The sequence below is a fragment of the Aythya fuligula genome, chromosome 19 (genome assembly GCF_009819795.1).
Source record: "Aythya fuligula isolate bAytFul2 chromosome 19, bAytFul2.pri, whole genome shotgun sequence".
Taxonomy (NCBI): Eukaryota; Metazoa; Chordata; class Aves; order Anseriformes; family Anatidae; genus Aythya; species Aythya fuligula.
The window spans coordinates 615,618-636,245 of NC_045577.1; the positions used below are offsets into that span (position 1 = coordinate 615,618).

Here is a 20,628-nt window from a genome sequence, read left to right on the forward strand (position 1 = left end):
AGCAGAGGAAGCAGCATTGCTGACGCACAGCGAGCTGGGGAGGTCAAACGTCTGACACACAACAAAACCCTGATGTGCAGCCATCCACTGCCATCAGCGGCTTGTACCGCGGGTCAGCGGAGGGAACACGGCTGACAGAAATAAAGCTCTCAGCGAGAAGTTCTTCCCTGCTCTCCGGTATGGTTTACTTCTTTAGTTTATATCCAGTGTTGACAATTATCCCGAAGCACCCAAGCACACCATCTTAATTTAAAACTGCTTATAATGCTCGCCAGCAACTGAATAGCTTAAATACCTGACCAACCTAACAGCTGGATCTCCAGAGCTCTGCTCTGCACTGCTCACCAGTTTTGTCTTAGCACTTGCAGTAGCAGAGCTACTCACTGCAGTTCCTGTCAAAATATATCCACACAGAGTAAAATGGCAAACTGGCGACCACTGTAATCTCCTATCTCTATGGTGATGTAAAAATAAGAGGTTACTTGTGACTACAATCTTCCACAAACATTAAACTTGAGTAACATCGCATTGCTGATATAGTATTAGAAAAGGCTTTTCAAGTAGCATGTGTTTCCCGTAATAATGAAATATTTGCAGGATGCACCTTTTTATATATTTCTATTTCTTAAAAAATATATTGGATAATAAATAATCAGAGTAAAAATCAGACATGAAAGATGCTTTGAAAGATCAGGCGGGTGGTGTAAAAGTTACCTGTAAATCATGCACCGGGCACGAAAGTGGAGCTGGCTACAGACAGGTGGTTTTTACTAGGAGGCATTAATGTAACATTCAATTATTCCACTGCATGCTGGCTGTTTTAACTCAGCCAAATTAGAATACATTTTATATTGACTATTTTGACATTTGCTTTATTTGGCAAGTAAAACAAAACTGATCCAATTTCCCTGCAGCCATTGTAAACCATAAACTGTACAACAAGAGGTTATAAAATATATAAGCCTTGTAAACACTTCTTTTCAGACTGTCGCTGATGCTCTGAGCTCTAATTTTGGCCCTGTTCCCAATAGCTCTGAAGCTGTTCTACAGCCTTCCCTGCTTGGCCATAAAGTGACCCTTCCACGCTTAGTGATTAAGGACTGCCATCGATATTCTCTTGCTATGATAATTTTTCTCTTTATTTTGGAAATATGCCCAAGCAGGAATTTCTTGCAGACAGAAAACGAAGATCTGCGCTCTAATAGTCACGACATCTCTTTCCCTGATCTTGCCTACCCTTTGCCAGCATGCAACTTATGACCTACTCCTGACACGGTACAATGAGCAGTCTGCTCTGCATATTCAATGTCTACTGCAAGACTAGAGCACAGTGGTCTAAGAAAAAAAAAAGGGGGCCAGCACTTCAAACCACGAGTGGACTGATCTTGGAGAACGAGCAAAACTTGTCTCCCTGTGCATGAGGGACTGTATGAACAGTTCTCCCTTTCCTTGGTCAAGGAGTGGGAAACCAGCTGGTTTGGAGAACAGTTCTCACCTGTTCTCCAGGGTAACCCACGTGTGCTTGGAAGCTACAAAAATTTTACACAGTACAAAACAAAGAAAAGGTGTAGCTTTCTGACTGTTTCTGTTCCGATGAAGGCTTTTTTTTCCCCCGACTTCTTTAATCGTATGCCTTTGTGCAATGACAATCACAGGAACTTCCAATTAGGCAAACACTTGAAAGAATGACTCATTCCCTCACTATCAAATCAGACTACATAATTATCTGAACAATTTGAATAATTATTATTTTAATTTAATTATTATTTTTGATTAAATTCTTAATTATAAAATTAATAAAATTAATTGATAATTTTTATGAATCGATTTAATCAATAATAAAATCAAATTTATAAATCAATATAAAAATTTATAAATCAATGTTTAAATTATTTATCAATTTATAAAAATATTTTAATTGTTAATTTAATTCTTTTAATTATTATTATTTGAATAATTATTATTAGATGTGCCTTTAGTCTAGAGTCCACCATGCAGGTGCTTTGCAACAATATGCCATGCTGCGTCAAGCAGAAGATGCTGGAAAGCAGAAAACTCACCTCGGCAGGTTAGGAGCTGGTGTTGAAGACGGTACTTGGGCAGGAGCAGCAGGTTGTGAAGACTCATGGTTGCGGGGAACTCTGCCCATCCGGTACCAAATGCCCATGTTGTTCAACTCCCTGTGTAGTTGACAGAAAAGACATTAATGCTGTGAGCACATGCTGCACACATACACAATTAGGAAACAGATAAATTTCACAGACACCTTGGATAGCAAGAACTATCTTAATCATGGAAAAAAGGGTTCGTTACTTCCCACATCAAACTCAGTAACATTTGTATTTACGTAAATATTTCCAATGACGAGCTTCATCTCATAAGTGACTACTTCCCGATTACAGGAAAAGAAGATGCTTGGCACAATTACAAATATGGAAGCAGCTTCTAGAGCGAGGGGTACCTACCCTATGAACGTGTACTGAGGAGGGGCTTGCTTAGATCTACTCAGGATTCGAATATCACAGATTGCTGCCTCTGTAGAATCTCGAGGGATGAATTTAATGCACAGCCTCTTCTTTCTGAAAGCTACTTCTTCTGTAAAAACAAAACAAAAACAACAGAAGCTTTTTTTTTATGCAAGACAAGGGTATAAATATTATTTATTATCTCTCCAGATATTTGGCAGATAATTACAGCAGGAACCAGAGCCAAAGGACATATATGTCAGAAAACCAGACAGTGCAGTGCCATTCAACGACTGAAGAAATTTTCTATGAGCTCTCTGTACACCGTGCAGGAATTGTTACTAGGCACTGTGAGAAACCAATACCCCCTACTTCCCTTTGTAGAGAAGATAAGGCATCGTGCATGCCACAGCACACTGCACTAGGGAACAGAAGTGGCAGGTGATTTTCCCACTTCCATATGCTTCTCATATTTGCTTCCTCTTTCCAAAGCAGCGTTTGACTCACTGGCCTGGATACCTGAGTATTTCTTCTACAAGCTCTGCCTCTGGGAACATACCTGGAAGCTGCTGACACAAGTGGACAGTTTGTTCTGAGAAGTGCTTCCAACAGCCAAAGCAGGCAGAACACTGTCACAGAGCGCTGACAGGATGTGAGATTTGGAGAGGTGACTTCTGCTAAGTGCTAACAACCTCTCCTGACTCCCTCAGCAAGCACTGAAGCGATACTTCCACTACATCTGCCCTGGTGTCTTTGCAGGGTTAAAACCAGGTTTTAAAAGCAGAATTGCTGGGATCCCCAACGGGGTAACTGGGCTGTGCTGACCTGTGTTCAAAGGGCAGATGAATCTCCTGCATGGTGCCTTCTTGCTGTGTGTCACAGAAATTTCACTTGTTTCTGTGCTATTCATTGCAAAAACTAAAGCCCACAATTAAGGCTTATCCGTACAATGAGTTCATGTATAAGCCTACTACCTGTCTGCATGCAGGTGCAAACTATGTTCAGTTATGGGTCAGTTGCACAACAACATGTGGTACTGGCACACTGACACAGATTTGCTCCACCTCACCCTAAAAATCTGTGGGACTCTCAACGTGAGCAGGGTGAGGTTTCCATCTGTGAACGCAGACAACTGAAAGACACGACAGAAGCTCTTACTGATAAAGTGGAAAAATCAAAAGTGCAGACACTGCATGAAAGTCTGAAAGCAACCAACAGGTATAAACAAGCACTGGGAGAAGAATAAAAGCCCTCCGGTTTAATATGAGTAAGTATTCTCCAGTTTAAAAATATGCCCTCACTTGAACAGATGGTAAGCAGTCCTGTCTCTGTAGGCTCCTGCTGTTTCGTAATCTTTACCTTGGAGAAAGCAATTCATCCTGGCCTTTGAAGCCTGCTGTCAGACCAGCACCAACAAACATACAGGCAGTGTGAGGTGTGTCACAGTGCAGCACCCGTGCGTGCCACGTCAGATTAACAGTGACGCTTTTTAGAGATATTAAATACCTACATCCCTGAACTCTAATCCTTCTGCTTTGGGAAACTAGGGCTTCTGACATACCTAGAACAGGTCTAAGGAGTCCAGGGTTTAAGGCTTCCGCATCTGAAAATTTTGTCAAGAACCACCAAAGAATGCTATATTTAATGTATTTATTACAAGTCATGCACCATTAGAGAAGAACATAGAAAAACGTATAACCAAAATATTTGGCTTTAACCAAAATTAGCGTCTCTTACTCAACTTTCACAATATGTATAAAGCTGAGTACACTATTTGCTTTTGTCTTTGGTCTCTTTCACACTTGGATAGAGCCTGCAGTCTGTAGCAAATTTGGTTTAAGAGCTAGGTCCATTAATTACTCATGCTTAACCACAGTTAATTTTAAGTAAACATATTATATACAGACAATCAAAATGTGCTCAGTCATGCTAACGGAGACAGGGATATGCACCACTTCATTAATACAGACAGTGCCACCGCTTTAAAGATTGTACGGGTTGCAATTCAATGCATTTTAAATTAATTACGAAGTCCCTTCTCACCTCTCTACCTAGACTTCTACAAAAGCTACGCCAACAGCTGACAACTGTCCAGTTCTCCCACAGGTGTGAGTCTCCCACGCCACATGAGCTAAGGAATTCTCCAGGCAAAGGGGACGACCCGTGGGCTCAGTACTGGGCTGCAGAGCCTTTCACTTCTGGGTTACAGGTTCCAAACAGAACCAGGTCAGCAGCAACTGAAAAATGATCCTCCTCTGCTGCAGATCTGGATGAGTTACCCCCTGCAAAGCAGGCCCACACACCTCCTTTCTGTTCATAGCCAGCCTGGATTTCTTTACTGGAAAGAACTGGTACCAGCCACCTACGCTCCCGCGTGGTAACCGTGCACTCAGCGCCAGCACCCGGCGCTGCGCAGCCCTCCCAGACAGCTCCCACGGGGCTGGCCCCAGGCTGCTTTGCACCACGAGCCAAGAGCACTCGCTGCCTGCTGCAGGCTGGGCTGTTGTGACCAGACACGGCTCCAGCTGCTGCTGCCACAAGTCTCAGAGGATCGGAAGACCCGTTCACGAGCAGTTTGCTTAAATGCTGCAGGAAAGCCATTTCTGCCCTGCAGAAACGAGGACAGTATTTCCCCTGGATGCCACACTTGTGGCTTCTCTCAGCAAGCTCAAACATAACCTCAGCACCGCCTGCCAAGTCCTGGGCTTCTGTTTGTTTGCAACGGGCGGTGAAAGTCACGTGTGCATGAGCACAGCCCCACGTGCACCCACTTCCCTTCTCGTACCTGTCTGTGAACACCCCCCCTCACAGCAGCTCTGTTCCCGTGAGGCTCAGTTTGCCCTTGGGAAGAGGAAGAATAAACTATTCCTTCCTGCGTGAGCGGGAGAGCTGGTGGCAGCCAGGCAGCAGCATTAACAAGCCTGGAGAGCACAAGAAGAGCTACCCCTGAAGATGCCCCCCAGAGCAGCACTTGGAGCATCCCGCTGCCCTGCACCACCCCACGGCGCTGCAGGAACCGACACCAACTTACGTGTATCAACGGTCTCCTGGATGGGGATGAAGCCCACAGGCAAAGTGTCCTTTATGTCAATGAGCTTCATATCAACCAAGACGTTGCCTAAATGGCTCTTTGAAGAGAGAAAAGAAACAGTCAGCGATTACGACATGATCCAGTTCAAACCCAGCTTTTATCCCCTTCTGAGTCCCAGGATGCCTTGTCATTGTACCTGGCCACTGAGAAACAGGCAAGGAGATACCACGGCAACACCTGGACCTGTCCTTCCCCAGGAACTACAGTGACCGAATAGGAAATACCAGGCAGCTTTTGGCATTCACAGATTCAGCCGTCTCATCCACAGCTGCACTCCTGGATCCTCGGAAGAGGAACCCAACTCTTCCTTTTTGAAAGCACGGCAGCTCAGGGTACCAGCTCCACCACCCCACCCGCTACACAGGTAACTTCACTGCTCGCTGCAAGAGGAGCTCGACACTTCTGCGACAGCGATGGCAGAAAGCACTGCGGGAAGAGGATTCTTGCAGACACAGCCAGAGTCATTACATGCATTAGCTAATTAGTACTGAACAGACACAGTTCTAGCTCCAAGCTCAGGCGTGCTCCAGAAGAGCAGGCCATTTGGAAGGAAGAGCTTCATTTAGAGTCCATATGAATTCTGATCTGATGCCTTGCCCTGTTAATCAAGGCTTGAAGAGCTAAAAATACAATTCAGAACGACATCCTCCATGATTGTTTAGAGACCAGATTTTCTTTGCAGTTCTCATTAAATCCAACATTGCTCCCAGTAATCTGCATTCACGTGTTGAAGAAAAAGCCCTACACTTCAGATACTACACAGCCTTTACAAACAGAAACGCAACACAGAAAAATTAAGATTTCATCCTAAGCCATCACACTTGCCAGTGTGTTTTACTGTTACTTGTTTCCAGGTACCTCCCTGATAAGTATTTTTTGTCTGGCAGACAAACTATTTCATGCGTATCTCTACTCTCTGGTTATTATTCTGAGCTATCTGAAAACATATTTGAATTTGTAGCCTTTGAACTAAGGGGAGATCAGGCTGGAGTTGATTTTGAGGTTCTGCGTTTCACAGTCAGCTCCTTGCCCCTAGGCCTGCAGCCCTGACAACCAGCACACACATGGCTTGTGTCCCCAGCTCACACCAAGCAACCGAGGCTGGGCAGCCCCCGGCTGCCTCCATCCCTCTGTCTGTGAGATGCACCATTCCAGGTCTCCTAGATGTGACATTTAAATACCCAAAACATCCTTATAAATTGCCAAATATTTTAAGCTGTTGAGAACAATTGTTCTGATAATGGGGCACTGCAGGCTGTCCCCATTGTAAACCAGGTAACCATGCTGCATTCACTCTGCTAACATGTTCTTCTAGCTGAGTCGTTCCCACCGTTCTGTAAAAACAAAAACCAAAAAACAAACCAACACAAACACCCCATGCGTAAAGCCTGCAGCCCAAAGAGCAGCAACACCTGCAGGTCCAGGTGAGCCAGTGCTCTGCTACCTGGGGGTCCCAGGCTGGGCGCAGCCCATCGCAGCCCTGCATGGCTGGGGCAGACCGAGGAGATGGAAAGCTCTGCTGGGCTGCTCTGCACCAGGAAAAAAAAAGCCGCTCATCTGCCCCCCCTCCTCCCAGGCCACACAACCTGCATTTCCAAGCTTCCTGCAGGCGGGCGACCAGGAGTGCTGGTCAGCTGCGTGCTCCTGGGGGGCTGGCAGGCTCGCTGCACCATCTACCCAGCATCTCTGCCTCACAGAGAGGCCCCAAGCACACACAAAACCTACAGCCTTGAGCAGCGTGAGCTGCACCTTCTGCTGAGTTTGGATAGAGGAGTGTCCTCAGGACAGAACCCACTCACGGGTGTGAGCAGGCTGACAAACCTCAGGAAACCCACCGCCCAAAGAGAGGGAGCTCCCTGCCACCCGTGGTCCCCCCACAGCTCAGCCCGCGGCTGCTGCCCGGAGCCCAGCAGCACCCACCCGGCACAGGCTGTGAGACAGCCCCTGCGTGGGGCACGGCCGCTTGCACCGCTCCTCGCACATGCGTCTGCTGTGCAGCTGAGACCCCCCCCTCGATCCCCCCCCCTTTAATTCACTTCTCATAAATACGAAGAACATATTCCCGTGCCATGCTGAGCAGATGATTCATGCCAAAGCCCAACAGGCACTGACTGGGGGGATTTACGCTGTCTCCAGTAGCCAGTAGTTGCTACTATCCCATAATTATTTCTGACAACCTTGCATTTAAGGTAGCCGCAGATAAACTTAATACCCAAATGATCACAAATCTTTCTGTTTAGTACCCTTCCTACCTATTCTGGTGCTATTATTCCTGCTGCTGCAGGTACTAAAGGCTTAAAAAACAGGTACTGTCCATCCACCCGAGGAAGCAGTATTTCCCGTGGCTCTGGAGCTTCATTTTAATCTGGAGAAAGTGGAAGGAATAAAGGGCAAATGCTGGAAATAGGCAGGCCCTTGTTTTTCCTGGCAAGATCTGCGATCAGCCTCCAAAGTCACGGCTGCTTTTCCGTTCCCATTGTTGGTAAAAGCACGAAATGGTACCGCCATACCCTTGACAATTGCGTCACTGTGAATATCCAGAATACCAAGAAAAGCAGAAATACCCACTAGATGGAGTGCATTCATTGTAGAATTAAATAGCTCCTCCAGAAAAGAGGAAGTTTTCACACTACCCTCAACTGAAAAATTAAATGAACACAGCAGAAGGCGTCAGGCTCTCACTGCACATGGTCTCCCCCCTTCCACAGGAGATGTGGGCAGACATAAGCTCGTTTCTGATCACTGGCAGTTGTTTAATAGCCATACTAGAAGACTGCAAATATAGGGTGGTGTAAGCACAACGTAGACAAATTTTCAAGAATGAACACAAAAAATAAGGAAAAATGTAATCCTGCAAGAAGACAGGTGTGATTCCCCTGGACTCAGAAACTAACATTTCCTTTGTCAACATTATCTGCAGCATTTATTTCTCTGCGTAATTAGAGCTAGAAATCTAACAGGATTTGGAACATGCAGCACCCATTGCTAGTGTAAGGGGGGTGCTGAAATGTAAACACTCACTCTTCTGCTGGTTTTGTTACAGATTTCACCAGTGATTTCCTTCCATGATGAACATAAACAAAACACAAATATCTGGCCATTGCAGTTTGCCTCTTTAGTCACCAAAACACAGTTAAATGCCTGCTTGAATTATAACTGGCTCAATAAAATGAATCACCTTGTGGGTAAGAACATAGCAGGCACAGATACAAATCATGCAGACACTCAGCAAACGGACTTACATTTTCTTTTGAAAATGATCTTGTGAAGCACAGGTATCGCGTGACCTTGGATTTAAATAAGCCATCTTTCCAGAGGTCAGCATCCAAGCCATCTGCTGTTTGTGCAACCTGGAAAGAAGAGACAGAGGGAGAGAGGAGACATGTGAGCCAAGATAAAGTTAATATATGTGCAGGACTACTTCTTCAGACCTCTTCTAATTAACAGCAGCCTGAACTCTCACAGCATCTCATTATTTCTTCACAAGGTGCAGTGCAAAGAACTTCCAAGAGGAGGTATAAAAAAAGTTCTAAAAGTGCTGCCGCTTGGGAGTCCATTGATTAAAGATGCTCTGACAAAAGCTGTTCTAATGAGGAAACAGCAACTTGGCTGCAGTCTCCAAACAATAGTTAGGAACAGTCAGCACATGGAGGCATTCGTTACTGCCACAGGTGCAGGGGCACACGGCAAGGAGGGCTCCATCCCAACAAAGCCCACGGCTGTCTGCAGAGCGATGGCCCCGGGGCTGACCAGGAGCCACAGCCACTTCTCCTGACAAAGGCCAGAACAAGAAGTACTCCCACAAAAATCTTTAAGCCTTTCCTTGTGATTTCACACGATTTAAACTGGATTAAAAAGTCACTTCAAAGGAGTGGTGACACTACAACAGTTACAGCAGAGAGGCAACTCCAAGCCCTTGTGCCAGTCACCCCACCGCCCGACTGGGGCTGCTGCACCAGAGCACCTGCATTTCGCTCCCTTGGGAAGATGAAAAACTCGGGTACGCCGCTTTCATACCTCAATTTCCCTTCCTCTTATGAAGGCTTTGCCCTGCACACACAGCAGAGCTCTGGAGCAGACCCATCGGCAAAGGGCACAGCCCCTGCTCTCGCGGCACAAGAGGGTGCATCTGCTGCCTTCCCCCGACCCACAGCTGAACGGCAGGAAGGCTCCAGCACGGGCGTGCACAAGCTGGCACCTCTGCCTTCCCAGAGGAGAGAGCCTGGCAGTGTTATGCCCTGACTCAGCACTGAAAAAATCCTCAAAAAGCAATAACAGAAAAAAAATAAAAACCACATCACAAACCCTTATAGGCAACTACCCTGCAATTCTAACGCCTCAAATCTCAAAGCGGTTGAAGTTAGCTTCCCAGCCAGTCACCGCGCACAGCACTCCTCTTTGGGAAGGTGCTGGGGCTCCCTCCCTGCAGCCCTGCTCCGGCGTCCCCCCGGGAGGGCATCCCTGCAGAGCTGGGGCCTGAGCCCGAGCTCCTCCGGCACCTCCCTGCCCAGCCAACCCGCTGCCCACCACCAGCGCCGTGCAGCGCACCCCGAGCCGCTCCTCCCGCACGGTGCTTAGGGCAATGCAGGCAGCAAAACAGAAAGCAGCCAGGGCTGAGACCTCACCATCTCCCACGGGCACGCCAGGCAAAGCCATGCCTGCTGCTGCTGAAACGCAACACTTGCAGGCGCTATCCCCAGCGATTAATCTGAACGCTGTGGCTCCGCACCATCCTGCTGAAGCCTCTTTCCAAGCCTGGAGAATGTAAGCATGCATTAACTTGTCAGAAAACTCACAGGGAAAGAAAACAGAGTAATATAAACAGGAAATGTCTTACATCATCTGCTAGGCTCCTGCAGGCAAGGAGGATCCCCACCACCCCTGGAAGCAGAACCGTGCCCAAGCTGCGTGAGGGCAACATGCCCACGGTGGGGTAACGCGAGAGGGGAAGGATGTGGAGAGACTGCAGCAGGCCTGTCCCAGCAGGACGGGTGCTGAGCAACCCCAGCCCACGTCTTCCCTGCTTTGGTAAGGTGTGAGGAACGTGCAGGATGGTGGAGATGGTGCCCAACACCCTGGCCTTACCGAGGGAGCAGTGGGGGTGGTACTCCCAGATCTGGGCTGGCTCCAGTGTGGCTGCTCCAAACTTCTTCCCACCCCCTTGTCTGCAACGACCACCAAAAGCAGGCAGGAATCCCAGCATTCACACACTGCAGACGTGTGAAGCGTAGGCACAAGCTCTTCCAGGTCACAGCCCATGCCCTGCTGTCAGGAGCTGTCTGGGCCCAGAGGACCAGGAGGGGTACGGACAGAGAACGAGAGCAGAGGGGGCAGAGATGAGCTGCAGAGGGAAAGGGAATGTGGAGCTGAACAGCCAGGTGCCTGCCCGCCTGGCACAGCGCCTTGCCAAGCACAAGGGAAGGTCGTTCTCAGAGCTGAAGACGTTCCTCAAGTGCACGCCACAACCAGCTGGACACAGAGGAGCGGCACGCGGTACAGAAGGCGTCTCCCAGCCGGCTCCTCCAGCCGCACAGCGCCCTGCACCGGCATGCTGCTACTGGCAGCCCTGGGCCAGCTCTTCTGGCAAGCAGGCTCGCTGAACTGCCTGCCCCCCGGCAGGGGCTGCCCCCACCCCTGCCCCGGCACCGCAGCCCCAGAGCAACCCGCAGCGCCGAGCTGGCCGCGAGCCTGCAGCGCGGGAACCACACCTCCCTCCTGTCCCCAGCCCTCCGCCCACCTCTCCTCCCTTTCCTCCCCACCTCTGGGCTCAGTCCTGCCAGTTTGGGCAGATTTTCAGGAATCTACATTCAGACACATTCCATGCGTGTTGGCAAAATCCGGTCCTTGGTGCTTCAGCAATTAAAAGATCTGGAGAAACCTCGAGCCTGGTACTGCTCCGGTCCACACGATGCCCACGTCTCTGAACCTGCTACAGCCTTCGCCCTCCGCATTCAGAAGAGCGCTTCTGCATGCTTGGTTTTGTGCCCTGAGATACTCCAGGCTGGGTTCCAGAGAGGTCGTGGGGAGGTGGTGCCCCCACACGCGGCTGACTTGTGCAGAGGAGCCCCTGCCCAGACATCCAGGCAAGAGGGGCACAGCCCCGCGTTCACCCGCCCCAGGGGCTGGGCACCAGGACGTGTCGTGACCCCTGGTGCAGCCACACCACAGCAGGCGCTGTGCAGTGGAAGGACACCGAAGGCAGTTCCTGGGGGCCCAGCACAGCCCCAGGCACAGAGCCACGCTGCAGCTTCGCTACACGCATGGCTGAAGGAGGAAACGTGTGGAAGCCACGCATCAGGTAAAGAAACTGCAGCCAGCAAACGCCACCGCTGGCGACAGCAGGGACCACTGGCCCCGGGTCAAAAGAGCTCCTTGTAAACGCAAAGCAAAACAGAAAAATCAGAGAAAAGGCAGCCTCCGCTCTGTGCCCCCTAGGAGAGAGCAACCCACATTCACAAGCATTATTACAACACCGCTGTAATTGGATTAAGCCACAGGAAGAATCTTTTATCTTGTTTAGTTTAAACTGTGCTAGTGCTAAAGTTCCCTATTAAACCTCAGACAGGCTATCTGGGGTGAGCAGCTCTCTGCCCAGCCATTTAGGCAGAATGCAATTCTGTTATCACAACTCTCACATTGTCCCATGCTCCTTTATCAGGGCAAGCAGCTAATTACACAGCCTGGCTCACACAGGTAATCAGCACTCAGAAAAATGCAGTAAATGCAAAAACCCCTCCAGGTCTCTCAGGAGCCTTTTCTCACACACACACACACACACACGGACACACCGCCCCTTATTTCAGCTTGATCCCTTTTCTTTCTTCTCACACCATACAGGGCATCCTGCACAGTGATCCAGATCAGGGCATCCTGCACAATGATCCAGCGATTGTACGTGACCCAGAGCTGTAAATGTGTGAGCAAAGCCGCAGTCCATGGGTTTCCACGCTCAGCTCCACAAGCTGTGTGACACTGAAAACCCAAGGTGTGACATAGAGCAGCTGGAGGATACACAAAAAGGGACCACGTCTTCCCAAGCAGTACTCTGCAAGGTCAGCATTTCATGATGTTTCACTGTTTGGGACGCTCACTTTATAGGCAAAAAAACAATCATGTTGGTGGCTATACAGCAACCAGTCCAGGGAACAAGCAGTCGTTACGCTGTGTCCTCCATCCACCCATTCCCATGTTCATCTCTACTGTATCCAGCTGCCTTCTCCTGCTGCCCAGCCTCCTGCCAACGCTTAATTTAGAGGTTTGCATTCTGTCCATCAAAATTGCCCTTGCAATTTCAGCTGGTTGTGAAGCTATTTGCTTCCCAATCTGGAGCTTCTCATCATTATCGTGCAGTGCTGATGTGTGGGATTAAACAGCTGATGTGGGATCCATTTATTCAGAGATGTAATTTGCGCGATACTTAGGAATCCTTCAGGATGGATGTTACTAGGATCAGTAAATTTACTTGCCACGGTGGCCAGCTGTTTCTGCAAACCTCTCCTCCAGGTAATTATGCTCCTCTTGGAGCACAGATGAAGTGGCATGACTGCACCCACAAACCTCCACTGAGCAAATGCACTGCTAAGTACCTTGGGCTGAGAGGTGGGCAGCTGGTTACCAAATTACTTCTTCAAACCCGTCTGATGGCAAGCCCTCTGTGGAAGAGATGCTGCTCCCAGCAAAGCCTCATTAATGCAGGACCAAAGCAGTAGCGACAGCAGCTGAAACAGCTCTACTTACTACATCATAACCTGTCGGTGCGCGGTTCCGGGATGCAACCACACTGACGCCCGTGATGGGATCCATCGGCAGGTCAGGCAACGCATCGGAGAGGTCTCGCACTTCAGGCATCATGGACTGATCCTGGAAGAAAGGCACAGCATTAAAGGGCTGCTGGGCAGCGCACCTCAGCGGCACAGAGAGCACCGAGAGCCTGTGTGCGTGCATGCCACAGTGCTTGTGCTGAAACACCACAGACTGCCAAGTTAAACACAGGATTAGGCCAGACACACCTTCTGCACCTTCATTTGCTTTTGATAAGAAGGTATGTTTGTGCAATGCCCAACAGGTCTGGAATTTGGGCCAGCAGCCTCTTCTGAGATTAACTTCACTGTTTCCAGGACATTTAGCATGGGCTGGTCTCCATTTACCAGTGATGGGAAAACCCAAGTTCATCCCTTCCCCCCCACATAAAGAGCAAATTTCATCCCCCAGTCAGGCTGGTTGAAGCAGCTCTGCCATTTTAAGCAGCAAGAAAACTGCTGGTAATGGCTTCGTTACGAGGTTCCCCATCCAACACAGGCATCGGGCACAGCGAGGGCTCCCCGGCGAGGCAGCAGTCTCACCGCACCCTCCTGAATGCGACCGCCTTCACGTAGCAGCACAGATGTATCTGGCACTATATGCAAATCTCTGCTTGCTGCAGGGAGCGGAGCGCCAGGGGAGCACACGAAGCAACACAGGACGGTCTGATGCAAAGCAGACAGAGGCCTGAGCATCCTCCAGGAACAAGGGAGAAGAGAATGCTTCAGGGGAAAGAGCCGCAAAGAGGGAGAGAAGCGGGTGAAACCAACCCATGTGGAGAGATGCTGCTACTGGAAGCAGGGGGAGAGGACAAGAGAGCTGCCAAAATAGCTCACTGAGGAGGAGGAGGAGGAAAGGTGCCACTGCCTCAGCAAGTGGTCTCCTGCAGAGGCCGGCAGCCAGAGCCAGACCTCTCAGGCTCTTGTGAAGGACTGCCCCAGGACACTGCCCCCATGCACCTGCAGACAGAAGGGCAGCACCGTGTGTGGAGGCACACCGCCGCGAGCAGCCAGACAAGCTGAGAACCACAGCTACCTCATCCAGTTCCCTCTTAAGAGCAATGAAACCCAGCGCTTCGAGGCCACGGAGATGGCCAGTTACTTACTGCTCCTAGAAAAGGCAGAGGTGAGTGCTGGTGCCAGTAGGACCTGGGTTTTACACTTCACAATGCCCAGTCTGAACAAACATCGTGCTGCAGGCGACAAGAAAAGAGCAAGTCTGGGCCCTGTATAAATAACAATGGCACACAAACAAGCAGACTGCCTGAAGTGACCAAAACAAAGGAAACAAGTGCTCGAAATGACGGAAATGCCACTGCCAACGACTCAAATCGAGGACAGAGCTTTGCTTCAGCGCCTGGTAAGCATCCAGCACGCAGGCAGCCAGCTGAAGCAGGCCCACTCTTACCCACACGATTTAAGCTTCCAAAGCACAACTAGAAGGGCACCCTGACCCCTACCTGCTCACCCCCGTCCCCTCACCGCAGCCTTCGCGTTGTCAGGGCCAGCAGAGAACAAAGGGCTGTGCAGCTAACAAAGCCACTGGGTGCTGCTCAGACAAAGCCAGCCCTGCTGCACGTCCGCACTGTGCCCACGAGCTCCTCGCAAATAATGCAGAAACTGCCTAAACCGAGCAGAACTCGGCAAACTTAACGTGACTGTAATAAAGAACTTGCAATGTGTTCTTCATACGAATGCACGTCTTCCCACGTCGCTCACGACAATTTGGTGACTTGCTGTTACACAGCAGGAGCTGGGGGGTGACGGGTGCCGACAGCGGCTTCTGTTGGACCGCTCGGAGCCGCGGTTCAGGTAAGCGATGGCAGTCCCCAGTGCGCCACGGAACGGCACGCAGCACGCCTCAGGGCTGGGGGCTGCGCGGGGCGCTGAGGACAGGGAGGGCTTGGCCACCCCACCCGGCCCAGCCCGGAGCTGCCCTCGGCCCAGGGAAGAAAGGCACCTCTGTCGCAGGGCCTCTCGCAGGCCGGACGCACGGCACGGCAGGGGGAGGGGAGAGGAAGCCGCATCAATCCGCACTTTGTCAGGGCTCACACAAAGCCCCTGCACGGCGGAAACAGCGGAGGCCGCGCACGGAGGCGTGGGGCTTCCTGCCGGGGTGCGGGACGGGCAGCGGGCACGGCAGCGCGGGTTCGGCCACCGAGGGTCCCTGGGTGGTACCAAGGATGCCTCTGGAACAGACACGGAGCGGCAGCAACCGGTCTGTGCACCCAGACCAACGTTATTCTGAGCTCTACACGGGTCAAAGAGGAGTTTCCGGCTGGGCAATCACACCAACAGCAGCTACATCTCACATCTCCCTCAGGGTGCTTGCTGCAAGTTTGGTTTCTTTTCTAGCATGCCTTTGAACTTAAAAATAATAGAAAAACCAAACAGTGAAAGAACAAATTAAATCGAGGAGACGGATTCTATAAATACTCCTATCAGACAGCTTGTTATTTTAACGAAGTTCTCTTTAAACAACATAAGTTTGACCCACACGCCTGCCTAGCACCGTGGTGGCTGGGAACTCAGAGCAGCTGACCAGGGAACAGCCCGTCACATCCCACGCTCAGCTCTGCTCCTGAGCTCTCTGAGGGCCTCTGCTGCTCCTCCTGCCGCATGGTTGTGCTGGGAACAGCCCACAACAATCACAAGAGCATTCCTCCCCTCAGCTGGGAGCATGCTCCCTGGAGGTTCTCAGCTGCAGGGCCACATCCAGCTCCCAGCACTGAGGGGATGCCGGGCACGAGCCCCGGGACAGGACGTAACGCCAGCCCCGCCGGGACTGCTCACACGAAGCCTGCAGGGAGAGGCCGTGCCTGCCCCGCACCGCTGCATGCATCCCACCAGCACCGGTCCCACATGCAGGGCAGAGCAGGATGCCCGCAGGACGAGGCACGAGGATGCAGAGCTTTCGGCTGCAGCGCTGCCAGCTTCGCTCTGAACACCTCTGGCAGCCTCGAGCCGGCTGTGGCACAGGGGGCAGGAGGTGTGGGGCTCCTGGGCAGCCTGATCCCAGCTGCACGATGGGGCTCGCAGCAGCTACTGGGGAAGCCCTGCGCTGGCCAGCACGGCGGGAGATGGACCAGCAGAGAGGCAGGTACAGGGGTACAGGCTCTGCGCCCTGCCAGGCCGGTGGGAACAGCACCCACGCTCTCGGCAAGCTCTGCGCAGGGCTTCAGACTGCTGCAGGTCAGCAGAGCCTCATCTTCCTCGTGGCGGCCCGAGAACGCAGGCAGACTCCCTCTCCAGAGCAGCAGGCAGGAATATCAGAAACTGACCTTCCTGGAACAAATGCCAGCAAAGCCAGCGCTCCTGCTCCAAGCCCAGCAGCAGGCGCCCTGCAGGCAGCGGGCACCGGGCAGGCTCCACGCAGAGCAGCTGACCGGGTGTCCATGAGTCTCGGTGCCAGGAAACCCTCAGCCCATGGAGCAGAGGCCTCACAGGCAAGGCAGGGGAAGCGGCCTTCTGCCTGGCCCTCCTGCCACCCAGCCGCACGGCAAACAGGCACGGCACGGAGAGCAGAGGGGGCGCAGACAGCACAGCCCTGGGATCGCCTGTTTCCATCCTTTCTGCATTCTCTCACTCTTGCTAGCTCATCTCTGATTTTATTAGTTTATCCTAGGCACACTTTTCTACTGGCTTCACTGTCCATTTAGAGCGTTACAGGACGGTGACCTGACCACATGCACTACTGAGCTTTGGCTGGGACGCAGGCGTAACAAAGGAACACGGTTTTAGAGACAAAAGTGTTATTTTGAGTTTGTACAGCGCTCTCCCCTCTTGGTGTTTCTTTTCAACAAGTGAGGCAAGCCCAGGAGCCAGTGGCAGGTGAATAGATCTGGGGACGTATCTGCCATAGAAACTCCAGCAAAGCAGGCCAAGTCCTGAAGTTAAACCGCAGAGGACTTCCCACAGAGCAGAAAACCATAAGCTAAGGCAAAACTGAAAAAAATAAATCAACTACCCAAGTTCCTGCACTCTGCAGGAAATAATCCTATCAAACCAGAGCAGACGCTGCCGAAACACTCATCCACGTGCTCGGGTTATCGCTGCCTCATCTCGTGAAGGAGGCGGGTACTGCCAGCACAGCACGGACGGCACCGAGGTTACCCCGGGGCTCTCCTCCGCACACCCGGTCCCCCCACCAGGGCTGCCAACCCCCGGGAACAGGACACAGCCCCTGCTGGGCTGCTATTTCTGCTGCCGAAGCACAACTGTTTGAGCCAGAACAGAAACAGGAGACCGCGGCAGGACATGCAGCTGGGACCCCCAAGGCCTCGGTGTCAGCTCTCACCAAACGGAGGCACGTCCGGGACCGTCCCCACACCGACCCCCACCCCCCGCCAGCCTCCCCCCGCAGCTGGGGAAGTGCCGCAGCTCCTCACCGACCCCAGAGGAAACAGGAACCCCAGCACGGGGCGAGTGAAACCCAGCGCTCGCATTGCTTCACAGCAGATGGGCAGTCACTTGCGAGGAGTGTCCTATTTCAAACCAAAATAGATTTCCAAATGCAGATGACCTTCTACCGGGGTAGCAAAATTTAAATGACATTCAGTTTGCTTATTTCTGTCTTGGTACCTGTGCGGACAAGTCCCCGGCAGCCACAGCGCCTTAAACCTTGGGACTCACTTAGAGAAGCAGGCACTGCAGAACTGGAACATTTTGTATTTATTTTCACACCTCCAGCAGCTCAAACGAAGCCTTCTTCCCAGTACACCGACAAAATACAATAGGCAAAGCAGAGAGTTACAGGGACGACACTGAACCGCACCGCTAACCTGCCACGGGACACGACAGGCTCCACCAAGCTTTGTGTTTGCACGCTCTCACTGGGTTTAAAATAAAAACAGGATGGAGAAATGTAAATTTTAACGTGACCAGCTGAACTCCTGAAGCCCAGCTCTCCCATTGCAGCTGAGGACCCAGCTGGAGCTGTAGCGACCAGTCCGCGAGCATCCCAACTCAGGGAAGGCCGAGCAAACACTAACGCTCTGTGGATCTTTGAGAACCCTTCCAGAAACCAGTGAAAACTCCTAAGCACCGGCAGGGTAAGAGGTGAGCAAACAAAACTTGGGCAGCTCAGCCTCCCCTTTCTGGCTCGTTCAGCAAAGACACACAGCGCGTGTTCGTCACCTCCAGCTGAGCAGAAACCTCCGAGCAGGGCTGAGGGAGGAAAAAGAGCAATCGAGCACATCCACGCCGCGAACACCTGCAGCAAAGACCGAGAGAAAGGCAGCACTGGGGGGATTTTCTGTAACCAGCCACACAACGCCCGCAGCGAGCTGTTCGCTAGGCCACGGCTCCAGGACTCGGCCAGACCCCCGGCCGCCGAGGCTGCGGCCCCCGGGAGCCCCCAGCGGCCCGGCCCCGCCGCAGGCGGCGCCCCCAGCTCGGGACACCGACACCGACACCGCCCCGCGCCCGCCGGCCCCGCGCGGGGAGCGACCCCCGGGGGCGGGCACCCGGCCCCGGCGGCACCCGGGGGCTTCGCGGCGGGCCCGGCCTCACGCGCGGAGCTCCGGGAGGGGACGGGAGGGGACGGCCGGGCCCCGCCGGGCCCCGCCGCGCCGCCCCGGGCCCCGCGGGCGCTGGCAGGGCCGGGCCCGGTCCCGCAGCCCCGGCCCGGCCGCGCCGAGGCCCCGGGGACACTTAACTGTTGCCCGCGCGGCGGGCGGCGGCTCGCGGCTCCCCCGGCGCAGGCAGAAGCAGCTCCTCATCGCCCGGCGGGGCGGCGCGGGGCGGCGCGGGGCGGCCCGGCGGGAGGAGCGGCGGGGGGGGGGGGGAGCGGCCTGCGCGGCCGGGCGGAGCGGCGCGGGGCGGGGAGCGGCGGCGGCCGGGGCCTCGCCCGGCGGGGCTGGGGGCCGGGGGCCCGGGCCCGGGCTGCGGAGCGGCGGGGCCGCAGCACGGCGCAGCTCGGCCGCGCCCCGCTCCCCGCTCCCCGCCGCCGCCGCCGCCGCGCACGCCCAGGCCCCGGCCCCCGCCCCCGCGCCCCCCGGCCCCGGCAGCCCCCGGCCCGGAGGAGCCGCCCCGCACTCACCGGCGCGGCCTCCACGCAGCGCCCGACGCGAGGCCGGCACCGGAGGCAAAGCCCGGCCCGGGGCCGCGCCCGCCGCCACACCCACGGCGGGGCCGAGCGGGGACGGGGTCGGGGTTCCGCGGGGAGCAGCCCCGGACCCGGCCCTCGAGCGGTGCCCCCGCCGCACGGACCGGGGAGCGCGGGGCAAAACCCGAAACTTCGCCAAGCCAACGCCGCGCCTGGGTTGCGCTGCGGTGGAAACCTCTGAGGAGCTTCTGCCGCTCTCACCGAACCGCGAGGCTGGGCCCCTGAGCCCAGGCAGGGGATGACCGGAGGAAAAAGCAGAGAGCTGTAGCTCCTGAACTCCTCGTCCTAAACCAAGCTGCATCTTGGACAGTGGCAGCAGCTGTTGTAGGCTAAGGAAGAGCAAACTGCACCCGACTGAGCTCGTTCTCTTCTTGAGAGGACAGCTTGCAGTGGCTAGGGGACAAGCAGTTCTGGGAGCCTCCCTAGCTTCGGTGATATATTTGATTCTACCGCTCACCAAGGCCCAAAAATCAAACTAAGCAGGCACAGTCCAGAGAGTTAAGGGTTTGACAGGGCAGCTGGACAACCAGAAGCCATCAGAGGCCCGCTCACAGCACAGAAGACACCTTGAACAGAGGTGTTGTAGAGTTCTGGTTCTGCACATTATCACCACATTCCAGCGATGAAATGAGAGCACAGTTGCTAAATTAGCAGACGATGCAAATCATAGCATAACCTGGAACGGCAGTGTATCCTGCAGCTGTAATCATATAATCCTGCAGCCATCCTGCGCTCAGCTCTGAGCACCTTACTTCAAGGGAGATCATCAAAAATAACCTGAAGAACAGGAAGATGGATGTAAGGACTGACATCAATAGCCTTTGATGCAAGACTGAAAGAGTTGGAGTTGTTAAATGAAAAAAATGGGCTGAAAGATGAAGTAAAAGAGGGGAGAAAAACATTAATTTGTAGGTGCATTAAAGAGGAGGGCAATAAACTGTTATGTCCTCTGTGGCTAGATGACACAGTGGTGGGTATGAATTGCAGTAAGAAAGGTTCTGCAAAGGTATGGTGAAAAACTTTACAATGAGGCAGTGAGACACAGCTTGGACAGTTTTTCACAGGATCACAGAATTGTAGGGGTTGGAAGGGGCCTCCAGATATCATCAGGTCCAACCCCCCTGCCAAAGAAGATTCCCTAGAGCAGTTTGTTCCCTAGAGCAGTTT

General features: G+C 52.7%; 1 protein-coding gene across 3 annotated transcripts in view; it reads right to left on the reverse strand.

Annotated features, from left to right (window-relative positions):
- Positions 1 to 19,434, reverse strand: part of MVB12B (multivesicular body subunit 12B) — a 63,575-nt gene extending 44,141 nt beyond the window's left edge. Inside the window, exons 1-7 of one of the 3 annotated variants that reach the window (XM_032200160.1) lie at positions 19,396 to 19,434; positions 14,462 to 14,548; positions 13,294 to 13,416; positions 8,799 to 8,906; positions 5,497 to 5,593; positions 2,466 to 2,595; positions 2,061 to 2,180 (exon numbers count right to left, since the gene is read on the reverse strand). In XM_032200160.1, coding sequence (XP_032056051.1) covers positions 2,061 to 2,180; positions 2,466 to 2,595; positions 5,497 to 5,593; positions 8,799 to 8,906; positions 13,294 to 13,407 — 569 coding nt within the window. In that variant the 5' untranslated portion in view covers positions 13,408 to 13,416; positions 14,462 to 14,548; positions 19,396 to 19,434. Of the gene's footprint in view, positions 1 to 2,060; positions 2,181 to 2,465; positions 2,596 to 5,496; positions 5,594 to 8,798; positions 8,907 to 13,293; positions 13,417 to 14,461; positions 15,217 to 19,012; positions 19,076 to 19,395 lie in introns of those variants that run through there. The other 2 variants (XM_032200158.1, XM_032200159.1) reach the window with 2 other exon arrangements.
- Between the last annotated feature and the right edge of the window lie 1,194 nt (positions 19,435 to 20,628).